Raw genomic sequence first — 27,227 nt, 5'->3', positions numbered from 1 at the left:
TTTGGAATTGACCTAACCTATGTCGCTTCCTTGTTGCCGATGCACCTTGTTCGTTGGTTGGGTCATTAAACATTGCAAAGGCCAAAAGGGTATTAAACCGGTCCTCCCTTTCCCAACTTGTGAAATGATGATACTTTGGTGGAACCGTCGGAGAGCCGGAAAACCCTCTTTTAGGCCGGCTTTTCGTAGACTGGTGCAAGCGCACAACCCGGAGATCTGTGTTTTGTTTGAGATCCTCCTGTCGGGAGTTAGCTTGCAGCGGTTGAAGCGGTCCATTCCTAGCTCATGGGGAAGTTATGTGGTAGGGTTATAGGGCCTATCGGGAAGAATCATTGTGATCCAGAGGCTTGGAGGATGCGGTCTCGACATATTCCACAAGTGTGATCAACAGGTGGTCATGGTGATCTCAGAGAGGAGTGAGCCTCTTTGGATCCTATTGGCAGCCTATGCGAGCACGGACTATAGGAAAAGATGACTACTGTGGGGTGAGGTTACCAGCCTTATCCAGTATGGGCACCTGGCGATGATGGCGGAGGATTTCATCTATATTGACAGTCCGGAGAGAAGCGGGGGGAAGGCCGTCACTAATAAGATTGAAGTTAGAGAGTTCGAGGAGTTTATCGTGGCCAATGGACTGATCGACATTGGGTTCATCGACCGAAGCTCGCCTGGTGCAACAACAGGAAGGGGCGGGCGTGCGTCTGAGAGAGAATTGATAGAGCTTTTGCCACGGCCAGTTGGATCCAGAGGTTCATAGACCTCTAGGTGCGTCACCTGCCATAGATCGCTTTAGATCGCTACCTTGTTCTGGTGAGTATCTCACACCTCATTCCGGTTAGTAGTTCTTTTCGTTTTGAGAAGATTTGGATTTTCTACCCTCGGTCGTGGGATGTAGTGCGGGAGGCTTGGCGTACGCTAGTGCAAGGGGACGTTATATACATAGTGACCCACAAGTTAGAGCTGACCAGGTGTCGGCTGCTCAGATGGAACCAAAAAGAGGTGGGAAACATCTTCAGGAGGGTGGAGGAAACCGAAACTTCCATTGCCAAGTTCCAGCATCTAGAGGAGTGCGGGGAAGGCCTCTTCGATGAAGATCGGGGGAGCTCAAGTTCTTATTTTTCAGGCATCACTCACTCCTCAGGCAGCAGGAGGTTTTCTAGAGACAAAAGTCCCGAATTCAGTGGATCGTAGAGGGAGACCAGAACAAGAGGTTTTTCCATCAATTGACCATCATCCGGAGGTAGAGGAACAGAGTCTGCAGGATCAGAGATAACAGTGGACAGATGATAGAGAATTCCAACACCATAAGGCGGACCCTGGAGCAGTTCTTTCGGTCTAGGTGGACCGATCCGGTGGGTGGCACTAGTGTGGTTTGTGAGCCAGCTCCATTGATGAGGGTCTCGGAGGACGAGAACATAGCTTCGGTCAACCCGGTGTTAGATACAGAAGTCTAGGATGCCCTCTGGTCTTTGGGTGAGGATAAGGCTCCGGGTTCGGATGGTTTTTCTTAGTGTTTTTTAGGAGATATTGGCATATTATCAGGCAGAAGGTGAGGCAGCTGTCCAGTAGTTCTTCTCCTCTGCGACGATGCCCGATGAATAGAAGCGGGCCTTCATCATCCTAATTCCAAAGAGGCAGGTTCCAGTGGAGTCGAGCCACTTTCGACCGATCGGCTTGTGCACCACTCTGTACAAGGCCGTGGCGAAAATTCTGATCTAGAGAATGAGGAGCATCCTGCCTAGACTCATTTGCCCTAAGCAGAAGGCCTTTGTTGGTGGTCGGTCCATCTCCCATAATGTGCTCATTGCTCATGAGTTCATATTTGACCTTTAGAGGGTATCGGGGCAAAGGAGTCTGATAGATGTTCAGCTCGACATAGAGAGAACTTATGACAGGATGAGGTGGGACTTCGTGACACACTCTTTGGAGAGCTTCGACTTTTACCTGCTATGGATTAGGTGGATTCGGGGGTGTATTCAGACCCCGTTTTTTGCTATACTGGTGAACAGCTGTCTCTTGCAGTTCTTCGAGTCATCAGTCGAGCTAAGATAGGGATGCCCCTTGGCGTAGCTTCTGTTCATTATCTGCACAGATTCCTTGTCTAGAGCACTTTGGCATGCCTCAGATCTCACATTTGCTATATGCTGATGACTATCTGCTGCTGGCCTATGCAACGAGATGGTCGGCTATGGCGATTCGGAGGATTCCAGGAGAGTATTGTGTGGCGTTCGGACAACAGGTCAATTTGGCAGAGTCAGCCATTTGCTTTGGCCTGAAGATTCATCCAGGTGTGAAGGCTTCTATCACCGGAATCCTGAAGATTGGGGAGTAGGAGGAAACCTTGAGATATCTCGGGGTTCCAATCACAGGCCGACGTCTCCACAGGGGGGAGTGCACCTCCATAAAGCTGGTCATCGACGCAGGCTAGAGGGATGGCAGGCGAGCGCTCTATCTATGACGGGCATAGCCATACTAGTACAGTCAATTCTGAGCTTGATCCCTATTTATTTGTAATCCAACACTATGGTGCCTCTAGCAGCATTGCGGTGCATGGAGCGACTGTTTAGAAGCTTCATCTAAGGGCAGCATAGGGGTAGCAGTGGTGTTCACCTGCTGGCCTAGGATATCATCTGCTAGCCGACCAACAATGGTGGGCTAGGGGTCCACTATCTGATCGAGCGATGGGAGATCCTCGCGACTAGATTGATAGTTAAGTTTCTTCTAGAGCTGGAGAGTCTCTAGGGCTCTCTGATAAGGGTTAAGTTTGGGTATTCGGCCAACTCGGCAGTCTTTCGCACTGATCGGCGCAACTTCTTCATTTGGAGAGAGATCTACATCTGCGCCCCGATGGTTCTCTTGGCGATTAGATGGGAGATCAAAGACGGATGTGTTATCGATGTCTTGGAGGACAGATGACTCTTTGAGGTACCACTGCATGGTTGGCCTACCTTGCTCGGCCCTGGTTGGCTGGAGGGGCGCAGAGTTTGCGATCTGTTTGTACCAGGAGAGCAGAAATGGAACGAGGACCTCGTTTGACGGGACTTACTCGGGGTGGTCAGTAGGTTTTTGGTTTGGCAAATTGATGGGGACTGAATTTGGAGGCTGCGCATCCACCCTCAAGTGGCCTTATTTGTCTGAAAGGTGGCATGGGGGTGCTTGCCTACCAGAGGCGTGCTGGCTTGGCGAGGGATGAGTATCCCCCAGCGTGTGTGGTCTGCCTGGAGGTAGAGGAGTCTCTATTCCATGTCCTCATCGGATGTCTGTGGGCTGCTCAGATCTGAGGGTGCGCCTCAAGCTCCCTCGACCTTCAGCAAGGGTGGACGTCGACCGAGGATTTTCTAGACTTTCTAGAGGTTTCTTCACGGAGGCCCAACCTTGAGGAGCCGGGGAACAGGGCTGCCTATCTAGCTTACCGTTGTTGGCTAGATAGGAATGCCCGGATCTTCAAGGATTGTAGAGCATTTTCAAGGATGGTGGCAGACAGAGCTCTACTTCATGCGGCGAAGATTATTGGTACTATTGTTGGCGAGGGAGGGTACAGTGGTGGTGTGAGATTTGTCATCAGAGACTATGATGCCAGACTGATGGCGGCCGGGGTTCGGCGGATCTTCGACACGACTGTCGTCGGTGCCGAGCTCAAAGCAGCATGGGAGGGCATCACCTATGCGAGGCGTGTGTTGGGTGCAGAACACATTTTTCTCGAAAGAGATTCGGCCACGGTGAGAGTGGGTTCGGGGTCGTGGTTGCGCTGTTGGCGGAAGGCCGTTGCTCCACGACATCTGTAGACTTTTGAGAGAGTGTGGCTTTCTATTGAGCCACAAATATCTACAAGGAGGCAAATAATGTTGCTGACTGAGTCACATTCTTTGCGGCTTACTACTCTGAAGACTTCATCTGAGAGAACGATATGTCCGCGCCTTATCCTTTATGCTTTTTTTTTTAATTTTATTGGTTGTATCCGTACTTGTCGTGTGTTAGCCGTCATTGTATTGAAAAAAGAAAAGGTGAGAAAATGACTCAGGAGTTTGTTGTCTTGACTCGTCGATGCGGGGAAACTGGCGTTCGTTCGGTGCCGGGTTTGTCGTCTTGGAAGGAGACAGCCTTTGCTTGAATCACAAGCATGGAGCTTCCTCCAATACTTACCGCTGTACACATGGATTGGCTCACTTGGCATTTGCTCATCCCTCTTTTTACGTCAAGTGTAGAAAAGAAAATCCTAGGTTTAAAATTTAGTAGGACTGAAGATAAAGAATATAGGCCAGATATTTTTGGTATCTTCTATAAGCCAGATTGTTTTGGTATTTTTATCTTCTTACAAGCTGCTGAAAATATCCATGACTTCACTACAATTTCTTGTGGAAAATAAATGGGTCAACGCGGACACTTTCAATAAGAAATTGACACTAAATGGTACCCTCTTGAAGCTAAAATTTTGTGTGTGTTTTTGAATTGTAAATATAAAATATCTTGCTATTGTTATCCAAACTTGTAGGAACGACTATAGCTTGTTCTTAGCTCCTAACTTGAATAATGATTTTATTTTAAAAGACCTGAATAATGATTTTTCTAGTTTGTCTTTCTACATATAGCTGATAAAGACGAGAGGAAAGACACTGCTTCATTTATATGAACATGTTATAGTAGTGTAGAAACTTAAAAAAAATAGTCCCTTCAAAGATAATCTTGAAGAGATGCTAGCATGAATGCTAAGAAGAGAACAGCCTCAAGTTTTAGATTGCGAAGTAATTAAAATGTAAGAGAGACATGCATTTCCTCAAAACTTCATGTTACAGACTTACAGATCAGGAGTTATACCTTGCCAATGTGATTTACTTGCCTCGAGAGGTCGTTCTCGACTCACATGAGCAGGGGCGCCACATACAATTGAACAGAAATAAAAAGGCAGAGTTTATAAAACTATCACAAAGAAAATAATTTAACAGGCATCAGATTTATTCGAGTATCTTTCATCTCTAGTTGACACCTTTCTTCCACCAGCGGCAATCCAAGACAAGTCATTCCCCAAAAAACAATAGCTAACAAGTTGGCTGATTTGCATGGAAACAAAAGCCTCGGCATGCAGTGATCTCAATTAACCAACAAATATGTACCCCTACGTTCCGATCAGAGCGATATCTCACATTAATCGTTATGAAAGATGAAACTACGACGACATCCTCATAATAATTTCATAGAATCACAAAGTAATATTGAAAATAGAGTGCGCACCTACTAACTCATAATGGTAACACACACAGAAAGCAAGAGAAGTCAAAACAAAGTTGTTGAAGGCCATTACAGATGGAGGGTCAAGTCCAGCTCCATTTGTTTATCCTCATCTGCGGTGTCAACACCTGTACTCTCCGCCGGTGCCTTCCGCTCGGTAGATTGAAGCTTGACGCAACCCACAGGAACAGCTACCTTGTTGCCGTCGCTGTTTCCTCCAGCAACATTTAGAGGCTTCCAGCTGCTTTTCTCAGGATTCGCGTCAGGTTGACGCGCCGACTTCCCCTGCTCATGGCTGGGAGCAGTCAGACGTCGTAAAAATCTCTCCATACATATAAGATTGTTAAGGTTAGACAGATGCGTCAACTTGCTCTGAAACATCTTTTTGGCCTTGCAAAGCTACATGAACACTCCGGGTTTGGAACAGGTTGCTTAGCGGCACCATATATGTATGTGCCTTCTCTTAAAGAGGTCCCTCTTCAGAGATGATGGTCTAGGCTTTGCTTCATCAAAAACAAAACAAAAAAAAAAGCCATGTGTCTAGGCTTTGCACATCCCCAAACCCCAACAGACATCTCATCGACACGATTCGAGCCCCTCAGAGGGATGGATTCACTACGTGCAGGCTGTGATGGGGTCATGGAAACATCCTACGTCCCTTTCGCTAAATTTGAACGGATCATGCAACTGGCTCATGCCCCTACCACTATTGTTCATACGGCCAGGAGGCCCGAAGTCTCTCTCTGTGACTGGGGTAAGGCTGCGGTATCGAGTTATCATGCAAGCAAGACTGGCTATGGTTTCAGATGTGATCCGTGCATTGGGTGGATGCAGCACTCACCATGAATAGAGGTGTAGGAAGGACTGGAGTAGCAGTGGGAGGTGCTGATTGCTGGTGTTGGCTCGAGCTCTGCCCGAGATCTTTGACCGCAGAACTCCTTTCCCAGATGTGGGAATAGTGATGCTCGCTCAAGCCCTTCACCGTGGGAAACCTTCTGCTGCATTTTGAGCACGCAATGGGATTGGCTGCTTCATACATGGCGCGGGTTTTGGCTCGGGCTTCTTCCTTCATGCTCCGAAATCCAGACTTCATCTCAGCGGGGAAGAGAAAGAAGAAGTTTCGGAGACGAAGAGCTTGGAGAGGAAAGGAGAGTTGGTATGAAACGAGGTGGCATGAGGTAGGCTTTTGTACAAGAGGAGGTGGTCCACAGGAGAGAGAAGAGTGAAAAGTGGTGCTGGGGAAAGAGCATGGGACGCCTCGTGGCATTCATGGTTCTAAACTTCGTTTTGGCATTTTGGTGAACCAGTCCAATGCGTTATCCTACTCAAAAGATAAAAAAGTGTGATAATTAATTGTTATGTTTCTAACTTTGGCATTATATGCTCTGCACCATAACAAAAAAAATAAAGTGAAAAACCGATGGGCAGATGCATGAACCTCAAGCTAACTTAGCATCTAATTAATTCTTTCTCAAGAATAAAAAAAGAGAGAATTTAATTAGCAATATAAATGGAGATTGGTATAAATTTCAGAGCTAGGCAGAGGATTTTCTTTTCTTTCTTAAAACGAAACTTCTATAGTTTGAGTTAAAAATGTAAATGTTCTGTTAGCAGATATATTTGTATTGTGGTACAACTTTTTTAGAAAAAGAACAATATACTCAAGCTATAAGACTATTTGAAATAGAAAATTGAAAATATGTTCCTGAACAGAGAGTCTTTTTTTGAGGGTAAAGAAGCATCAGTTAGAAAATTGCCATCTGCCAAATAGTCAGGGATTGAGACAGCAAATCGTTAGTCTTTTGTGTAATAAAATTGCTATTTTTTGAAAATGATGGTGAATTTACACCAGTCATTTTAAGAGCTGACAAATATATGTTAGTTTGTGAATATAAGAAAAGGTTATTACATTTAATTTAATAAAAAATTACAACCAACTTTGTCTATAAGCCATAAAGAGGAACTTGCTCTAATGGTCGCACCCCTTCGTTTAGCAATTACAGACCTAGCGTTTGAGCCTCGAATAGTATGTCCGGGATATTTATTTGGACTTGGATAATTATAGGGCTCGTTTGGTTCGTGGAAAAAGAAGGGGGAAAAGTATGGTCAACGGAAAAGTAATGAGATGCCTCTTGTTTGGTTGGAGTTTTCAAAGAAAAGAGATAGAAAAGTTGTATTCCCATGGGAATATAATTCCCACATTTCATGTAAAAGTCTTTTCCATGAGAAACATGAAAAAGTTACTTTTCCATGAGGCGGGAATCACTTTATTTTTATTTTTTCCCAAAAAGGCCCTTCAGCATTAAACAAGCATTAAAGAGGCATTAAATACTTAATTTTTATTAAGGGCATAATAGGAATTATACATAACTTTCCCAGAAAAGTGGATGACCAACCAAATATAAGCACTTTGGAAATTTGTCACTTTCTCATGGTCAACTAAACATGCCAAAAGTACTTTCCTAGGAATTTGTTTTCCAAGAATCATATTTCTAGAAGGAAAAATGCTTTCCGCGAACCAAACGAGTCCATAGTGTAGGTAGGCCTCTCTCTGTTTTCTTAAAAAAAATTTAGTCTACCGGCCACTTGGTTGGCCAAGAGGAACGCTACTACTCTAGAATCTAAGAGTTAGGATGAAAATATTTTCAGAATTTGAAGAAGAAACCAAGAAGAATTTTGCAACTAGTTTATAACCAACCCGCCATTTCATCCACAGTTTGGTTTGTTGCTTTTGTTGGATGTTTTCCTACTGGGTTGGTTTTAATTTGCTAAGGACCCTGCTTCGGTTGCCTATTAATTTTCTTCTTCTTTGTTTGCTTCGGTTACCATGTTAATTTCCCTTGTGTAAGTGGAAGTAACAGCTCCATCTTGGGAGGTTGAAGGCATTTTTCTGCGAGTTGTCTGCTGGTTTCTATCCTGGAGGATGATCTTTATCTCTTTATGATGCTTGAGGGGGCTTTCGCTTAGAAAAGTATAGGTTTGACAAATGATGCATTATGTACGTGTTTCAGGAATATAGAAGTAATAAATCGAAATAGAGTTTAATTTGGACATGAAATTTTATTGTTATCATGATACTTTTCAGTACTAAGAGAAGTAGGACATTAGTTTTACGTGGAAACCCAAAGCTTCCGCATCAGAAGAATGTAAGACCTTCAATTTCCAGATCCTCATATGATATATACTACCAAAGCAAAGTGTACCTTTCATTGCACATTAATAGCTCTTTCTGATATTTGCATGGAAAAATAAAAACGAACACTCAGATGGTAGCTATACATTGAGCTGGTTTTGGCTTTATTTGTCATAAGTGCAAAAGGTGCACAAGTGAGATTGGCCTTGACGTCCTAGCATCCAATGTGATTTTGTGCGGAAATTAAAGCCATGTTACCGAATTTCATTTTCAATATATTGGCCTAAATCAACCACTACAGAAAAAATAGTTTTTTCCGACTGTGATCTGCCGATACTAAAAAAAGCGTCGACAATTTAGCCACCATGTCATAATTTGCCGACGCTACTAAAAAGCATCTGTATATGACGATGCTTATAAGCGTCGGTATATGACGACGCCTAGCGTCGTCGGAAGCTAAGGTTGGTGGAGGCTGGATTAAGATGACGTTTATAAGCGTTGTCGGAAGCCACATTAAGATGATGCTTATAAGCATTGTTGGAGGTCAATTTTACCCTAAATTCCTACCCCGCCGCCCGACCCAACATCCCTATCCCCATTGTAGCCCCCTTTTTCCTTTTCAGCGCCCAAATTGCTAAGCTCTACCTCCGGCCTGCGCTGAGCCCTTGGTCCTCTCCGGCTTTCTCCTCCTCTCCCTCTCTAGAGCCCCAACTTCCTCCTCCTTCCTGCCCGTATCCATCACCGATCCGCGGTCTTCTTCGAAGTTCCGGCCGACCACCCTCTTCCGGTCAATTGCCTCCTCCTCCATTGCGGATCTCAGCTGGCCTTCTTTCGAGGTAATATTCCCCTTTTGATACTTGGATTTTGTCCTAAAATCTTAGAAAACCTAGAATTTCTGAAAGAATGCTCCATTACTAACTAGAACTAATATCTGACTTGCCTCATAAAGCCAATCAATCTATACTAGCCAAGGTAGTGAAGTAGAACTGACATCTAACTTGCCTTATAAAGACCATGAATATTTACTAGCCAAAGAAGGTACAAGATCAATCAGATTAACTTAGTTCATATATTGAGCATCCCAGTAAAAATATTGTTTTTTTACAAAAAAAATTGTTGGTTGTAAGAGGTATCAACCAACCCTTTCCTTTAAGAAACTCTTAATACAAGTTGTATGATCTTCAATATTAGTAGGTAACCTGCAAATAATTGTATAAACTGAGTTTTTGAACAATTGTATAAATAGTTAAATTTTTTTAAAATATTTTTTTTAAAAAAAAATAATTCTAGCAACGCTTTAAAGTGTCATTAAAAGCAGTATTGCTGAATAGCTCGATGCTTAAAAGTGTCGCTGTGTGCCGATGTTTATTAGCGTTGGCAATTAGTGACGCTTAAAAGCGTCAGCAGTTGCTCACTCTTTTTCGAAGCATCAGCAAGTAAAATTTCGATGCTTATATTGCCGACGCTTTAAAAAACGACGGCAATAAAAATACCGACGCTTATAAGCATTGGCATATGCATTAAAAAAATGTCGAAAATTTTTCTTTTTCCAGAACCAAGATTTGTTAAATATTCCTTGTGGTTCTACTATGTAATCCAACCTAGGTACATGTTTTAGCATTGAAGTATTATTTAATGCATGAAATTGCAAGCACCAACAATTGTTCAATTTTTTGTGTGGACTCTCATGTCAATTGCTGGGCCACTGGGGACAATATCAATATAAGTCTTTGAAATATAGACGGATCAAATCTATAATCTATTCTTTCCCAATATTTTGAAGATATACAAAATCAAAAAAAATTGGAAGTTTGAATATCATATTTTGAATTTGTAATAACCTAATGAATTTTGCTGGAAGAGAATCCTAAATGATAGAGAGATTTGAAGAAAACAGCAAATGAGATTGCAAGTTCTCTGGATGCAAATATAAGTTACTCCTTTTTAAGCTTGAGTTGATTCCATCTAACTCAATGATGAGCTAATTTATCTTCCAAGATCATGTCTGATTTTCCAAGTAGTAGTTATCAGGATGTCTTAGATCCTCATTGCCACATATATTCTACTTGCTTTAATCATTCCATAATTACATGAACTATTGTATATGGCCATCGAACAATGTCTGATGCATGCATGGTACACTAATCTGCAATCTAAAATACTTTGGAGTACTTTAAGATCTGTGCAAGATGTGATCCAATGGCCGACGTCATAAGAGGTTAATCGTTCCTTCTTTCGCGCGAAAGATACAATGAAACCATAGCAAAAAAAAAAAAAAAAGATACAATGAATAGCATGAGCTACATGCATCCCTATCCACTGTAATGACAGATAATTATGGAAATTTAGTGATCCACTAAAGTAAATATTTGAAAGTTCGGTGTTCAATATACCATAGTTGTAACAAGAGCTCATAGAAAGCTTTTAACAACGTGCTTACTACCCTTGCCTCCTTGCCCATAAACTCCTACCTAGCCCTTCAACAATTAACCCAACCAATCTTCCATTGCCTCTCCCTTCCTATTCCCAATCCTTAGACCCCTCCTCTTCTCAAGATGAACTGCAGCGACCATGGGCGCCGTTTCCCTTACCATGACTTCCTTGGCGGCGACATGCAATACCTCCACTTTGGTGCTCGCGATGAGCCACAAGTCTCGGCACCTCCGGCAGCTTACCGTTGTGCCTACTGTGATCGCTCCTTTGTGAGATTCCAAGCCTTGGGCGGACACCATGCCGCCCATGCAAGGGAGATGAAGAGGCAGTGGCAGCAAGAGGAGAAGGCTGCCGCCTCATCAGATTGCCCAGGCTCAGTTCCGAGACCATTAAATCACAAGGGGCGGGTCGCTGCTGGTGGTCGCGAGCAAGGGAACAACCTTGCTGCTTGCAACGCGACGCCTGCCGTACCACTGAAAGCAATGGATTGGGAGTCATCCATCAGCGTTGGGTCGCAGCACTCCCAGTTGGTGGATTACATGGGGGTGCAGAGCCAACGCATCAGGGTGGCACTGTGGGATATAAAAACCACGGATGGCTCTTCTGAGGAAACGCTCATCGATCCAGAGGCCAACTTAAGTGAGGAGAATAATACCGGGAGTCGGGAGGTCGCCTTGGGCTGCTCAGAAGAAATAGATCTCACCCTGAGGCTGTGACTAATTATTTTTTTTAAAGAAAAAATAAACTTCTAAAAGAAAATTTTTGTGATCTTTTTAAGCAGTGGTGGAATCTTTGTTTCTGCAGTTCGCGAACTCAAATTATATGTAACAGCGCAAATATCTGTTCATCTTAGTTTTTGTGTCTTTTTATTTTCTTAATGGAAGTGGGTTGGGCTCTGCTTAAACTCTTTTCTCCAAAAGATTCTTGTCTTCTGTACCAAAAAAAAAAATAAAAAAATAAAAAAATCTTGTCTGAATCCTTTACCTGTGTTATCTTATGTTAATAAACCCCTAATTTCTCTTCTAGGAATTTCATGTACTCTAATAGTTTGATAACATCTAACGGCATTACTCTATTTTCTTGCACTTTCCTTCTCTCCTCTTCCTATTAGGCTAATTCCGTTGAAGGAAGATGAATGATAAGCCCAAGCTTTCATTGCTAGAGAGTAAGTTTTGATCTATGGCAACCCTACTTGTCGGTGTGGATGTTCAGGAACTCTCACTGGTCTTCAATAGTCTTGTTTATGCTTTCATCTAGTTGACTGCTTTGCGCTTCTTTTTCTATGAGGAACTTTTTATGGGGAACTGGTACTATCTCATGTTGAGTTCTCAAGTGTCACTCTTATTACATTTCGATAACAACTTCGTTCTGAACTTGTTGAGATGATGCATGCTTTTATATTTAAGGAAGACGAGCGTTCGCTCAGTTCACTTCATATCAAACAGCGAAAGGAAATGCTGATAGTAGAACTCTTCCCACTAAAATGCATCCAGTTCGAAATTTTGAAATCCAACAAATATTGAACTGATGCATGGTATCTTGCCAAGAAGACGATCACTATTACCAATGAGGTACGAGTTGGTGACTGAGAATTGAACCCTGAAAAAAATGCAATCAGATCTCCAGAAGAACTGATAGAATTAGTTCAAAAAAAAGAAGAAAATGATGAGGATTGGGGTCAGAGGTAAAGGCCGAACATTCTCGGCCTTAAAAGAATAGTTCGAGTGGAAGCTTTTCCCGATCCAAGCCTATCGGATCTCGTTACCATCTCCATTCCCCCCCTTCTTCCGAGACTTCCAAGGGTTCTATCATGTCGAGAATCCGCTGGGAAGGTAATCTGAACGATTTCTGTTTGTATCGACGTCAGACTTTCTCTGCCTTGAAGAGAGGTGGGTTTTGCGCGTTCCGTATCGCCTTAAAAGAATAGAATATTAGAAATTTCTGCGTATTTTGCCGCAAAATCGATTGTTTAACGGTAGGATGATTCAGAAAGCGGGAAACCGGTTGGTCTTGAGAAGGAAAGTGGATCGCAGATAAGATAAACTGGCTTATTTTGGGTCATTGTGGTTAAAATGGGTATGAAGATTAGTTCTCCCCCAGCCCTCCTTTTTTTGCTTAGTAAAATATTCTTTCATCAAGATTTGAGTTCATCATGAGTTTTGATAGAAATTTAAGGATGCAATCCGATATTCTCTTGATTTTGTTAAAAATAATTTGGAGGATCCACATATTTGGATAATTGTGGGAAAGAAAAATATGGGGTGGCTTGCTTTAATTTTCCGATGTGATTTGGATTTGGTAGTGTTTGCACGAGGACTTGTGCATACGTATGTTTACTCCTATATCGGCTATACAATAGATAGAATCCATATATTTATATAGAACCATGAAACTCAGATAATATCTTGTGGTTGTACTTTTTGAATAAGGCTTTGGATCGTTACAAATACTATTAAATAACTTATTTCTCATATGCTGATCCAATATTAATCTAGAGCTCGCATCCACCTATTCATTTAAAGAATATATATTAATTATACTAAGTTATATTCGGCTTTGGACCGAGCTAAGGTCATGTTTCCCCTATTTTATCTTTTATTTCATATAGAAGTTCAAGTTCTACCAGATATTCTCAATCAAGTTCTATAGAATGTTACTGACTATTTCAAGAGTTTTAGTAAATGTAAGGGCCTATTTGGATGACTGAGCTAAAATTTTTATGGAATTTATGAGTTGGGTTAGTACAACTAGCAAAATTATAGGATTACAAGTTGGATCAGACCTATATTCATAGATATTCTGAATCTTATGGGATTCAGGAACAATGCTTGGTAAATAGGGCTCCAGTATTACTGTCAACGAGCTTTTTCCATAGTTTTTATTTTGGATTTGATAGTACTTTTGATTCAAAAGACCTTTCTATGGTCCAAGATCGCTTTCTTCCCTCCTAATTATATCAAATCAAAGAAACCGATAGTCATTTTTTAGTATCGAAATACTTGAGGGTGTAGATAAGTATATTTACACTCACAATATACTTTTATGCAGCCCACCTAGTTGGACCGTAATGGACTAGTGTATTCCTCCATTAGAGGAGAAGACAGAGAGGCCTAACAGTTGAGGTCTTTTTTTTCTCCCTATGAGATTCGGGTTGGCTTACTCCAAAGCTACCTCTAGGTATTTATGAATATAAGCCTAGCTCAGCTTATAATTCTATGATTTTGATGGTTGTACTGATCCAACCTATAAATTCTATAGAATTTTCAACCCAATCATCCAAATAGGCTTTAAATGTTATGCTATCAATTTCACCTTAGTTAAATTAAACTAAGTTGCTAGGATATGAAATATTAGTAGCCCAATATGCATAATTAAAAGTTTTAGTGTAAGGATCCAAGAATACAAAAAATAAATAACTTAGAAATCGAGTGGTTTGCAGCTAGACACAATATTGAAGCTTCCCCTAGAAGCATATTGGGATTGATGGGTAATTAATGCTGATTACTGTGTATAATAAGATGTACAAACCTACCCATGTACAATTTTTGTGCAGTATTATTTCTACCCACTAAAATGGAGTTGAAGGGTTAGACTACACGAGATGCAAGTGGATAAAATAGGTCGAAAAATCAATCCAACTTACATTAGAATCTTATATTATCGACCACTTATCCAAGAAAAAATATATGATATTTTGCCAACCATGTGATCAAGATGATTAGAAGACTCGATATAGATCATCCTAGTTATTTCAAGTAGTTTTGAACATGTTGGAAGAAGATTCTCTATATCGGAAACTAAATTGCACATCAAAATTTTTGGAGACCGTGTCTTTCTCTCACAATCTAAATGATTTGATGTATGCGGTGATCGAGGGCATATGAAGATACCAAATTCCAATTGAATTGAAATCTTTAGGAGGAATCAATGAAACGACATCAATTCAAATCCTGGATCTTCGAATTGAGAGAGATATTGAGAGAGATCAAGAATTCTCACTATTTCTTAGATTCATGGATCAAAATAAAAATTTACATTTTGGAAAAGATCTTGATGGGGTATAATTCACCATTCAAGAAAAATTAAATAAAGCAGTTGAAGACAAAGTTGATATAAATGTTGAGATCTAACACTAAAAAGATTCTAACAAACTGTGAGCTCTTCCAAGTAAGATTTTACTAATATAAATAGAAAAATTATGATTAATTTTATTATTAAATTAATAAAAGAGATCTAAAACTCTATTTATATATATATTTTTATTTTTGTTTATTCTTTATAAAATGCAAGTTGAGCAGGTTGATTTTTTTTTTTTTTTTTACCCCATCAGATAACTATGTACCCTCTTATATAATTCTTCAGACATTTTTGTTTTTATTCATCTTTCCGTTCAAATGTTCTTATCCTACTGTATGGTTTCCAGGATAGGTTTCTTAGATATTGCTATGTGAAGATCCCTGAGACCGGTCCATTTCCATTAAGGTCCGCTACGGCTGCATACTGGTCCGGCACGCGGTTGTACCTTTCGCGCCAAAAAAAAAAAAAAAAATCCTCTTCCTTCGCGCCCTTCCACCGTTTGATCACCCATTGCACAGATCTCAAATTGAACAGTATATGATCCAATGGTGGATGGGCGCGAAGGAATGAATCCTTCTTTCGCGGAAAGACACATACTTTGTATGTTTTGTGTTTCACGATGTACAGCCGATGTGGCCCTGATTTTATAGCAATAATATATACTTAGATTTCCATCGAGGATTCGACGATTCGTCGGTGCGGTGGGACTGAAAAGGAGTGGGAAGCCCAGCGAGCCGTGAAGAAAAGGAAGAGAGAGCCCTCAGATCCCTTCGCCCTTTCCCTCCGCACTCGACGAGAGATGGAGTACCGAAAAACCAAAGATCAGGTAAAAGAAATAGATATCTCTCCCTCCTTCTTCTCAGTTTCTTTTCTTATATTTTGGCATCAAATATCAAGAATGCGATTCAAGAAAGTGTCTCGGAGGCCCTATTTTTCCTTTTCCTTTCTTGTTTTCGATCCGTCAGGGGCCAAGAGACGGTTTCTTGGGTAAAGAATTGGCGCTTCTTAGGCTCCTGTTGTTGGAACTTCTTGAATTGCCATCAGGGTTTCTTGTCGGGGTTCTTTATGAGCATTGGAGTTGCTTTGGTGTGTTGATGTGAGGCACTTATTAGGCAACTAGAGAGCTGGAATTTGTTTAGTTGTGGTTTTTTTGAGTTTCTTGTTTTTGATAGTTTGCAGATCTAGGGGTTGTGTTTGACTTCGTTTTCTCCGATTGGAGTGCACGTCTACATTCTTTGGTTGGATGGCCTTTGCTTTGATTAACTAGGGACAAATTCGAAATTCTATTCTGTTTATTTGCCTGAATGATGCATTCGGTTTGTTTATTAGTTATTCCTTTGTTTATTTGTTGGTCATTATATGTCGTTTGGTGTTAGTTGTTTATTTGAAGCCTTTTTCTGGGGATAATTCAGACTGCATGCTCTTTTTTTGATGTCACCTTTGATTTATTCAAATAAAATCTAAGTAATACTTGAATCCTATGATGTATTTTACTTGAATATAGGTATTTTCCTACTTTGTTTTTTTTTCCTGAAAATTTGCAGTCTATGTAGATTTTAGGTTGAGCTGTCAGTCTTTCACTTGTACACGCACAGTCTAGTTTGTTGTTCTGACGTTCTTGGAATAGTTGTAGAATTATGTACCTGTCTTGGTTAAAGCTTCATTATCCTTTTGTAGTGATTTTCTTTTAATCACATCTTCTTGTCTTCTTATGTTCTCAGATTCAAATCTCACCTTTTTTTTTTCTTTTTTAATACACTAATTCACCTATTGGTTAAATTCAAGTCCAATGATTTTTGCAGCAATTGTTCCTTATTTCTATCATCTAGGCATGTTTTTTGTGTAAAGGATATAGATTAGTGATATCTGTTTTTATTTTTAAGAGATAGATTTAGGGGAATCAGATAGACGAGTGGAGAGAGATAGGTGGAAAAATAAATTTTTGGTAATGGAGGGGGAAATAGAGGGAGGCATGATGGAGAAATAACTAGGGTAAGAAGGTACTGGTGCTAGTTCATGATATGTAGATTTGTGTGTTCTTTTGAGCTGTTCTTGTAAGAAAGATCACGATGATTATTATAAATCCTATCCTCTAGTAACCACAAGCCATGATTTTTTATCAAACTGAAGCTTTTTCATTTTCTGCTATATAGTTTTGAGGGCTTTACTAGTGATTTTTGGTTGATCCTGAACATAAAAAATTTGTGGTATGATATTTATAGGAAAACTATGAGGATGCATCTCAAAAGGATATAGAGAGTCTACGTTGGACGCCTCTTTCTGGTGGTATTGTTTTGTTCAAGCTATATTTCTGAAGCCATACCTGATAAGTTAATGCCCTGTTTTGGTTTCCAGCTGCATGTCCTTATTATTTTGAACCATGCAATTGCCTTTGTTTCTGCAGTGGTAACTAACAGCATGCCTAGCTCTGTAGGTGGCTCAAACAAGTCTAGTTGGAAGCTAAAGTAAGACCACTTCAGAATGTTTAAATTATATGATGAGAGAAATAAAGTGACCATCTAATATGATTTTCTTGTTGTACTCATTTCTTTGGCAGGTCAATTGTTACACTTGCATTAACATTGCTGACGAGTTCACAGGCAATACTGATTGTGTGGTCCAAAAGAGCTGGAAAGTATGAATACAGTGTGACAACAGCAAACTTTTCGGTGCGAATAGCAGTGCAGTTAAATGAATAAAGTTGCAACTCCTAGTTGACTAGTTCTTTCGAAATGAAGAGATGTTGGATGATAATTATATCTGCTTTTTTGTATGCACGCGCCCGTGTGGTGAGAGAGAGTAGTGAACTTGGAAGTTTTTACAGCTCTTTGTGACTGCTGTATTCATTTCTGTTCTTGTTGACTAGGTGGAGGCTTTAAAATGTGCATTGTCACTTTCAGCCCTTGCTAGAATCTGGAAAAGTCAAGGTGTCACGGAAGACAACAAGTAAGCTCGTCCATTACTGAAAGTTGTGGTCCTTTTCCTGATTACATGTTCATTTTCTTTAAAAATTTAAGATCAAAGAAAAAAACATTGCATAGAAACCACCTATAAGAATGAAACATCTTACTATTTTATTTAGTCTTTGGGCCTCAACATTTTTTATATATTAACAGGTAGCAATCGAGGTTTATCAAGTTTATTAAACCTTGTATAACTTACTAAAGCATCTTATGATTTTTTTTTTTAAGTTTTATATGAAACTTAAAATTCTTACAATATGCTACAAGTGGCAATCAATTGTTTTGTCCATAGTATTTTTTTTGTTTAGTTGAATGAAGTGATAAGAGAAACAAACTGATGGTGATGTGCCATGCTCCCTAAGAATGTAGCATTGTAAGCACAGAAGCAGCATTCAGGTTTTACCATAAAGCATACTTAATCTATCCTATTAAATTGTAGCATTCTCATTAAGCTCTATCGAGACAATTAAGTACTTTCATAAGCAAGATTTCAATACATCTCATTTTGAAATCAATTGACCTGTTTTAACTGTTATGATCGAGGCTAGTTGAATCAGTACCATGATCCAAACTGGTTGTGTACCAGGTTGGTACATTATGGTACAACACCATATTGTACCAACACATGATATGCAGTTGCATACTGGTCAGGTTAACATGGCTACCCGGTGCTTTTTGGTTGGGGAAAAACAAAAAAAGAGGAGAGCAGCGAGGCCGATAGCTAGGCCAGAGGGTGTCAATGATGGTGACAACATGGAAGAGGAGAGCAGCAAGACTTGAGGTGAGGTGAGTGTCGATGGCATCAACTATGCAGGAGAGGAGAGCTGCGAGGCTGAGGACATCAAAGGAGAAGAGGTAAGGGATGCCAAAGTCATCAGTGATGGGGTCGGGCAATAGTGGGGTCGAGGTCGGGAGGCAATCATTGACTAGAGAGGTGGCAGCACAATGCAGCGGCCATTGAAGTGCAGGAGGTGGGGGCTAGGGTTTTGAAAAGGAGAGGGGACGAAGCACTAGGACGAGGATTCTGGATAGCCTTGAACCTTCCTTTATAAGGAGGGGTTGGTTTGGCTAGGTGAATTGAGTTAGAATCGCCTGAAACCTTGCAAAACTGATTGGTTGGCCTGGTTCTAACCGGTTCGCCCCTTGCCCCATTTCAAGAGCCTAAACTATCCTTGTTCTTGGCCAGTCCAGTTCGATATACCTTGAATCGCTCAACTTGGGATGGTTCAACTAACCTTAGCTATGATTCTACTTTTTTTTATTTTTATAAACATGTGGTATCTATAGGCCTCCTTTTTTGTGTGTGTGTGCGCGTTGGGGGAGGGGGGGAGTGGAAAAATTATTGTATTCATCATATAGGTTCATGTGTTTATGTGTCCACCAACAACTGTATGGTTGATCATCTTTGGTTTAAATGAAAATTTGGAATCAGAGTTGCAGTTATGTGAGATGATGAAAATTTATATCATAGACCTCTCCTTTGGTCCATTAAAGTTGTCTTTACTTGATATGTTGGTCTGCTTGCTAATATTTTACTGGATTCTTTATACATATTAAAACCTTACAAGTTAACATTCTTATCCAAGTGTCCAACTGTGGATTTTTAGTTTAGAAGTTAGATTAAATGTAATGTGATGTTAGTTTATCAATTAATCATCTTGGATTTATGTTTACCATCTTGTAATTTTCAGGTTAAGTACATCTTTTGACGAAGTTAGTGTTTATCCTATTCCTGCAATACTTTACCTCATTAAGAACTTACTACAGGTAAACTATTTTACAGATGCTTCTGATGATTAAAAAAGAAATAATTTGCAGTAATGAACACCATGACCCATTCATATTTTATTGCTACCAGTATTACATCTTTGCATATGTGGACGCCCCTGCTTACCAGATATTGAAGAACCTAAACATTATCAGCACCGGTGTGTTATACCGAATCATCCTAAAGAAGAAGTAAGAACTTTATTGTCTAGCGGGATGCAGTTATTTATTTCTCTGATGAGTGACTGCAGTTGCGTGTCTCTTGGGGGGGAGTTGTAACTCGGGCTACTTAATAGTTTCTGCATATTATGCATAGAAGTGTTTTTATTTTTATTTTTTATTTTTGTTGTTGATAGCACTGATACCATCTGGTTGCTCTGAACTTTCATTTACTGCAGTGTGGAAATTGAAGCCCCTTCCACAAGCATTTCTATGTGATAAACATAAATCGTGATTTATTTCTTTGAACATACTGTTATGAGAGTATCTGCATTATAAGTATAACTTGTGGGAAGGTTGACATTAGGTCAGCCTTAGTGTCGAGGGTTGAAGTATTAATTTCGAATCGCTCTATACTGGGCAGCGTACTGGCAGAGAACCAATTCTCGATACACCTCTTGATGCCATATTGTACCGACATATGGTAGTTGGTGTCACCTTTGTTATGTTAGCACCAAGTAGCATACCATGCATCAGTATAGTACATTATGTGTTGGAATCATGTTGCACCGATCCCCAACCAGTATGGGTATTGGTATTTCGACCCTTGATCGTTATATTTATTGTTGTTATCATCAATAGTGATATAGCATCCTCCATTTTATATATTGTTACTGCTCTCTTACAAAAGCCTTGGTTAAGTTATTAGCTGTACATGCATTCTTGTATATTTGTTTAACCCCCATTTTGGATTCAGGAAGGCTGAAAACTTTTAAAAATTTATGAAGTTTTGATTGAGGTATCAGGGGAGACCAATCTGATGACGAAGTTAATGTAGTTTCTTGTACGCTGAGTAATTTCTACACATCAAGATGAGGATTTGAACTGATAAAACGAAATCTCATGCGCTTACCCTGTACACAATCTTGATTAGTAGGGCTTGATTATAAAACTTCTTATTTTCTCTCACATTTGAGGAATATGCAGAACTTTTAATAAATGAGCTTTCCTTTTTTTAAAAAAATAAATTCTCTTCCGATTTGTGTTGATCAATTATTTTCCTTTACTTTTGTTGCTTCTTACATCCTTTCTGTCCTGTTACCAGGTGATCTGTTTTCTGACCAACTGTTAAACCTTAAGTTCTAAAATTGCTAAGTGTGCTCCATTTATTAATTGTTTTATTTCAGGTTAAGTGAAATCCAGTGGGCAGCTTTTATTCTTTTATGTGCAGGGTGCACAACAGCTCAACTCAACCCTTCGTAAGCATAATATCTTATTTATTCATATGCTGGGGTTTGTTGTGATCCATAGGTCCTCTAGCTACTCTTATACTTAAATGATAGTTGTAGCCAGTCGCAAAAGCTCTCTCTCTCTTTCATTGACTATAATATCCTTGTGAGTAGCATTCTTCAAATTTTGGGTTTGTTAACTCCATAACCTCAGACATTATCTTTCATGCAGTTCTGATCATGTTCTTCAGACTCCTTTACCAGGTTGGGTGATGGCCATTGTGAGTTATAGATATTATGGAGCACTTTTTTTCTACTTGAAGAATTCTCTTACCTAATTATTTGGACTTTATAATAGTAATATCTAAAATTTCATTACCAGGTCATGGCACTTCTAAGTGGCTTTGCTGGGGTATACACAGAGGTATGCTTAATAAGGTGGATGTGAGATATTGCATCTTTGCTTCTCGTCATATTGTTTGAAAAACTGTATGCAATCTCCATCATTGGCCAGTTACGATATATTAATTTTCTGCTATGCAGGCTATTATTAAAAAGCGCCCTTCAAGAAATATTAATGTGCAGAACTTCTGGCTGTACATCTTTGGAATGGTTTTTAATCTGATTGCAATTTGCATTCAGGATTATGATGAAGTCATGAACAAGTGAGCATTCAAAAACATTTCCTCTATTTTTATAATTCATCATTAAATCTTAACATGCACACAATTATCTTGAATTTGCTAGACCTGACTTATGCCTTGCCATACAGAGGTTTCTTTCATGGCTATTCATTTATCACAGTTTGCATGATCGTCAATCACGCACTCAGGTATCTTGTATCAAAAGACGAAAAATGTAGTTTCTATATTTTGCAGTTATCTGAGTTCTATCGGTTTATGTGCAGTGGCATTGCTGTATCAATGGTTATGAAGTATGCCGATAACATTGTTAAGGTAAAAAACATTGGAAGCTGCTTTCTATTATGTATCAGGTAAAACTATTATATTAATTATGTTGGCTTGTAGAGCTTTGCATCCCAAACACATGGAAGATGCCATCTTCTTATAGTTGATTCACTAGCTTATCAATTTAAAGGATGGATTGAGGGCTTCCTTGCCCTCATAAAAACATGACCTTGACCTTCCAGCCAGTGGCTTGCTTTTTGTTGTGCAGAATGAATAATGGATTATGCTATGTGCTTAATGACAAGATTTGGACTGTTTGGCTTTATTTCATTGATAAAAATCCTTTGCATACTTGCAAAAACAATGCTGTATATGGTTTGCGGAGTTCCACTCACATACTTAAAGATTGGTGCACCATTGCTTCTCACAATCAAGCTAGCAATCCTCTGCTAGTATTGTACAACATTAGTTTTCACTTTTCATGAAATCTCGTGATGCAAAGTTTCAATTTTCATTTAAGATATTACAAATTATACCTGATCTGTGGCCCAAATATTTTCTCATAGGTATATATAAGTTTGAATGCTTCTCTCTTTTTAGTTCTTAATAGTTCTTAATGCGTGAAATTAGAAAACAAGGATAATTGCAGAAGCGTAAGCTTCTTTCAATTGGAAAGAAACAAAAAGTGGTTTCAACAGAAAATGTCATCCCTCAAACTTCTTCCTCTCCCAGCAAGCTAGTCCGCCATTTTGTCAGCACAATGGTGAACATAATTAAACCTTATGCCTGTAAGTGCAAGAGGTGATATACCTGCAATTCAGCTAGCATTAACCATCTGAGTTAGACCATCATCTTACTCACTTTTGAACTGCAGAAGAAGCTATTCGAAGGAGGGAATATGAGCCAATTATGTATCTCTGCTTGAACTTTGTGGTGTCGTTTTTCCTGACTGCTATATGCTTGCATTATTTACAGGTCTATTCAACTTCAGTAGCAATGCTTCTGACAGCTGTTGTATCAGTGTTTCTTTTTGGCTTCCATCTTTCCCTTGCCTTCTTTCTTGGATCTACGTAAGCATCTGAACTCCAGATCCACATTTTGATTAATGGTACACTTGTTTTTCATTTTGACTGGGGGGAGAGATTCTGTAAACCTCAAGGTGCAAAATGTTCAGAAAGTATCTCCACCCTTGTTATTGGACCCAAATCCAAAATCTACACTTGATGTTAGTGGTTGAAGTTAATTGCATGTTTTCTTTCAGGGTTGTTTCGATCTCAATATATCTACACTCTATTGGGAAGCCACAACCACAAAAATGAGGTTTTTTGCACAGATTTTGGTGGTTGAACGGAACTCTTTCTACCTCATCCTAAATATCCTTATCTTGGTAGAACTGGGATTTGTTTCAGAAGGCCAAACAAGCATTACAGAAGCTGTTGATGCTAATGGAAGTGTCATCACACCCATATAATCAATTCTAGACCTCCCTTTGTATCAATTCTTAATGCATCAAAGTAATCGGTACAAGTGGTCTGGAAGAAAGCTGGACTTTTAAGTCCTTATATTCTTGCAAATGTGCTGCCTAAGTGCTGGTTCGTTTCAGGCTCTTGGCCCTTGATATTCCTCCGCTGTTTCATGACACTCAGAACCACTGTCTTGGAAATTTAATTAGACAAAAGAAGGCAATGCCTGCATAGTCCTGTATATGGATTCTTTAAGTGCTGTGTGATTGTGTCAAAATTTACTGTACTCAGAATATAATGACGCTCATTCTTTTGGACCCCAACGTGGTGAGTGCAAATGAATTCACCATATTTTACCATATAGAAATTGTTACGACTCTCAAATGAAAGTGATGGGCTGCTATACTCCACTGGGTCATTTACAGGATGAAACACTCAATAAATGCTCATCCTTATAATGATATTTTTCCAGAACTGTTTTCACAGGTACATCTGAACACAAATGTAGTCTGGTCTCTCAAAGGCCACGAATCAAATACAAATTTCTACTGAATATTTTTAATTATAAATGAGAGGGTGGATCTTGGTGCAACGGTACGGGGAGGTTATGTATAACTATTTCCAGTCGCATGCACTGGGCTATCCTAAATAAAATTAGATGTGGGAGTTAAAACTGTTATTTTACTGTTTAGACCTAATGAGCATTTGATGTACTGTTTGGTGTGATGTGACAAGACTTTTTCAGAGTTATAGACCGTAAGCAAATAACAGCTTGATAGCTAATGCACTATTTTTTTTTCCTGGATCAAAATTTCCCGTGAAAAAATTTTCTTGTTTATGCGAACAAATTATCTACCAATGGTTCCCGATGCATTGTTTCAAATGCAATTTTTTTGGATGATACTGCCATATCAATTTCTTTTTTTTTTTAAATAAAAGGTTGATGATACTGCCATATCAATGACTAGTATTTATGATGCATTTTTGTAGCTGAACTGCCAATGACAGCTGGAAATTGAAGGTTCAATTGATCCAAATCAATGCCAACTTTGTGATGCATAAAGTTGAAGAAAACATCTAGTTTTTATGTGTCAAAAATGTCTATTGCTTATCGTCAAAATAGAGGTCTATCGCTAAAGTACTTCAGTGCGTAGGGAACAGAAGCTGTTACGAATTGATCCAATAAGAGGATTGTGAGGCAATCAAATGGCCAGCATTTTTCTTACCCCCCCCCCCCCCCCCCCCCCCCCCCCCAGCAAAAAAAAGACCAGCCTTTTCTTTTCTTCTGGTATGAAAGATTTTCCAGGAGTATTAAATGTTAGTCATCTTTAACAGATATATTTCAAAGACCAAACAAGAATATCCCCCTCTCCATGCTCCACTCGTGGCTCAATGATTTCACTGAATTGCAACTTGCAAGTGAGTGCACTTTGCTCAAGATAGAGAGAGAGAAAAAAAAAAGAGAGAGACGGCAATGGATTGTTCTTCAAATTTCTTCTTATACCGAGGATATTTACGCTGCTGCTTCATCTTTGGTTGATAAAACCACAGGGTTTGTTGGATCAAAGGCGAAATTATTGAAACCCTGAGGCTTTGGCATGGACCTGTTGATCTTGACAGCTAGATTGCAGTACAATTGCCTTCAACACCTGGCATAAGTAACTGGACAAGACACGTTATTTTGCTTGGCATGCTTGAAAGTAAAGCCTCACCGAACCAGGCTTCAAGCATTGGCATTCTTGACCACAACTGCTCCAGCAATTTCAAGAACTTTGCTTGGAAGCAACATGGGAGACAAAACCAATATATAGATGCCCCTACTCTCTCCATTTCTCAAGACAAGAAGAAACAATACTTTCGCGACCTCCTGACCTCGTAGTAATGGCCGCCTCCACCATCAAGCTCTCCCTTCTCCTTTCGATGTGCCTTATTACATGCTTGGCTCTCCCTCGAGACTTCTCCATCATCAGCTACACGGAAGATGACTTGAACTCCCATGACAAGCTGATCGAGCTTTTTGAGTCCTGGATGTCGAAGCACAGCAAGGTCTATAAGAGCTTTGAAGAGAAGCTGAGGAGGTTTGAGGTCTTCAAGGATAACTTGAAGCACATTGATGAGACAAACAAGAAGAGGAGCAGCTACTGGCTTGGGCTCAATGAGTTTGCGGACCTAAGCCATGGGGAATTCAAGGCAACGTACCTTGGACTGACGACTGACTTGCCAGAGAAGAGGGATGCCGGTTCCAACTTCAGGTATGAAGATTCTACGGACTTGCCCAAGTCAGTGGATTGGAGGAAAAAAGGAGCAGTGACCCCTGTGAAGAACCAAGGCCAATGCGGTACGGGCTCATCACAAAACAACCATCTCTTATAAATCCAGAACCTGTCGGCAATTGAGCTTCTGTATCATTTAATTCATTTGTTATCTCCAACCAGCCGCTGCTTTGGTTGCTAATACGCGAACAAGATTTAATTTGTTCCAATAGATCAAGGCAAATTTGAAGGCATTGGAATGTACTTGGATATGGATTGGTTGCAGGTAGCTGCTGGGCATTCTCAACAGTAGCAGCCGTGGAGGGCATAAACCAGATCGTGACAGGGAACCTGACATCACTATCCGAGCAGGAACTGATCGACTGCAGCACAGACAACAATGGCTGCAACGGAGGGTTGATGGATTATGCATTCTCATTCATAGTCTCCAATGGTGGACTTCACACGGAAGAGGCCTACCCTTATCTCATGAAAGAAGGCACTTGTGAAGAGAAAAGGGTAAACAAGTGCAAGCTTAGACCTAACCACACCCATCAACTTTTGACTGAGTAGTTTGGTTGGTCAGCTTAGAATCTATATTTAACTAAAAATAAGGGTTAATTATCACCAGTGTTGCGACCAGCCTTTTCAAATCCTCTCTCACTTTCATTCATGTTAGCTTTAATTAGATCTTGACCTCCATTTTTTGTAACTACGTTTTGAAACATCTCCTTCAATATATCTTATTCTTGGAAGAATACAGTACTCCAAAGAGCCTAATTGTTATTGGTTCTTCCTTCTCTAATATTTCGTTTTTAGGCTGAAGTTGAGGTTGTCACCATTGCTGGCTACGAAGATGTACCAGAGAACAGTGAAGAGAGCCTCTTGAAGGCATTAGCCCACCAGCCCGTCAGTGTTGCTATTGAGGCTTCGGGCAGAGACTTCCAGTTCTACAGTGGGGTGAGTCTTGCCTCCTTTGCTTGTGATCATACGCAACTTTCCTTTCGTGGGAGCTAAGAAGAGATCGAGTTATGGTTTTCAGGGGGTTTTTGATGGGCCTTGCGGAGATGCGCTGGATCATGGGGTGGCAGCCGTCGGGTACGGAACATCCAAGGGTCAGGATTACATCATCGTGAGGAACTCGTGGGGGCCGAGATGGGGTGAGAAGGGATATATAAGGATGAAGAGGAATACTGGGAAGCCTGAAGGTCCCTGTGGAATAAACAAAATGGCTTCTTACCCTACTAAAGATTAGTGAGGGATGTCCTCCTCATGTGATCCCCTGAAAATGTCTGATTTTATCTGGTCTACTTCATATTTGTTCTAAATTCTTTTTTTCTTTTCCCTTTCCATGGATGTAATTCTCAATTGTTGTTCTCCTTCATGAATAAAACAGGCTAAGCCATTAATTGAAATGGAGAAATTGCTTGTGATGTTTGAGAATAGATGGAATTTTCATTTGTTTTTCATTTTGAGAAAAAATGGCTAAGGTATCGTTAACTAAATGTAGGAAAGTGAAAGGCGTCATTTTATCCTTGCTTAAACTAATATTTAGCGATGCCAATGAAGGTTGTGATTAATATACTTAGAAAAATAGGCCTCGGTCCCATCATCTAG

General features: G+C 40.1%; 2 protein-coding genes across 6 annotated transcripts; both read left to right on the top strand.

The window, feature by feature from the left end:
- The first annotated feature begins 15,538 nt into the window (after window positions 1-15,538).
- Window positions 15,539-23,717, top strand: LOC103702282 (CMP-sialic acid transporter 2). 5 transcript variants are annotated; one of them, XR_005512476.3, is made up of 15 exons: window positions 15,539-15,695; window positions 17,092-17,155; window positions 17,274-17,334; window positions 17,427-17,538; window positions 17,736-17,815; window positions 19,524-19,599; window positions 19,691-19,791; window positions 20,946-21,017; window positions 21,220-21,268; window positions 21,370-21,411; window positions 21,531-21,652; window positions 21,760-21,819; window positions 21,895-21,981; window positions 22,871-22,965; window positions 23,157-23,717. XR_005512476.3 is itself a non-coding variant. In XM_039127993.3 (15 exons), exons 1-15 carry the CDS (start codon window positions 15,669-15,671, stop codon window positions 23,212-23,214), a joined length of 1,065 nt encoding a protein of 354 aa, XP_038983921.1. In that variant the 5' UTR covers window positions 15,539-15,668; the 3' UTR covers window positions 23,215-23,717. The 5 variants fall into 5 exon arrangements, 4 of the variants coding, with proteins under 4 accessions (XP_038983921.1, XP_038983922.1, XP_008782845.2 ...); XM_039127993.3 differs by having other exon boundaries at window positions 17,092-17,152; window positions 21,895-21,943; XM_039127994.3 differs by having other exon boundaries at window positions 20,946-20,990; window positions 21,895-21,943.
- Window positions 23,718-25,176: 1,459 nt separating this feature from the next.
- Window positions 25,177-27,055, top strand: LOC103702281 (cysteine protease XCP1-like). Its single transcript, XM_008784622.5, has 4 exons — window positions 25,177-25,696; window positions 25,897-26,129; window positions 26,430-26,570; window positions 26,653-27,055. Exons 1-4 carry the CDS (start codon window positions 25,240-25,242, stop codon window positions 26,863-26,865), a joined length of 1,044 nt encoding a protein of 347 aa, XP_008782844.1. The 5' UTR covers window positions 25,177-25,239; the 3' UTR covers window positions 26,866-27,055.
- Window positions 27,056-27,227: the final 172 nt, after the last annotated feature.

This window comes from Phoenix dactylifera, chromosome 11 (assembly GCF_051530095.1).
Source record: "Phoenix dactylifera cultivar Ajwa chromosome 11, Ajwa_hap1_PhDact_Kaust_v1.1, whole genome shotgun sequence".
Taxonomy (NCBI): domain Eukaryota; kingdom Viridiplantae; phylum Streptophyta; class Magnoliopsida; order Arecales; family Arecaceae; genus Phoenix; species Phoenix dactylifera.
Note: the sequence above shows the minus strand (reverse complement) of the source record. Positions and strands in the feature narration are given on the sequence as shown.

Excerpts from the sequence above, each read along its gene's own strand:
- LOC103702282 (XM_008784623.5), top strand. The coding sequence starts at position 15,669 with ATGGAGTACCGAAAAACCAAAGATCAG. Across the intron at positions 15,696-17,091 it reads ACCGAAAAACCAAAGATCAG|GAAAACTATGAGGATGCATC; the intron begins GTAAAAGAAATA and ends TGATATTTATAG. Across the intron at positions 21,018-21,219 it reads ACAGCTCAACTCAACCCTTC|TTCTGATCATGTTCTTCAGA; the intron begins GTAAGCATAATA and ends TCTTTCATGCAG.
- LOC103702281 (XM_008784622.5), top strand. The coding sequence starts at position 25,240 with ATGGCCGCCTCCACCATCAAGCTCTCCCTTCTCCTTTCGATGTGCCTT. Across the intron at positions 26,130-26,429 it reads GCACTTGTGAAGAGAAAAGG|GCTGAAGTTGAGGTTGTCAC; the intron begins GTAAACAAGTGC and ends TTTCGTTTTTAG. Across the intron at positions 26,571-26,652 it reads ACTTCCAGTTCTACAGTGGG|GGGGTTTTTGATGGGCCTTG; the intron begins GTGAGTCTTGCC and ends TATGGTTTTCAG.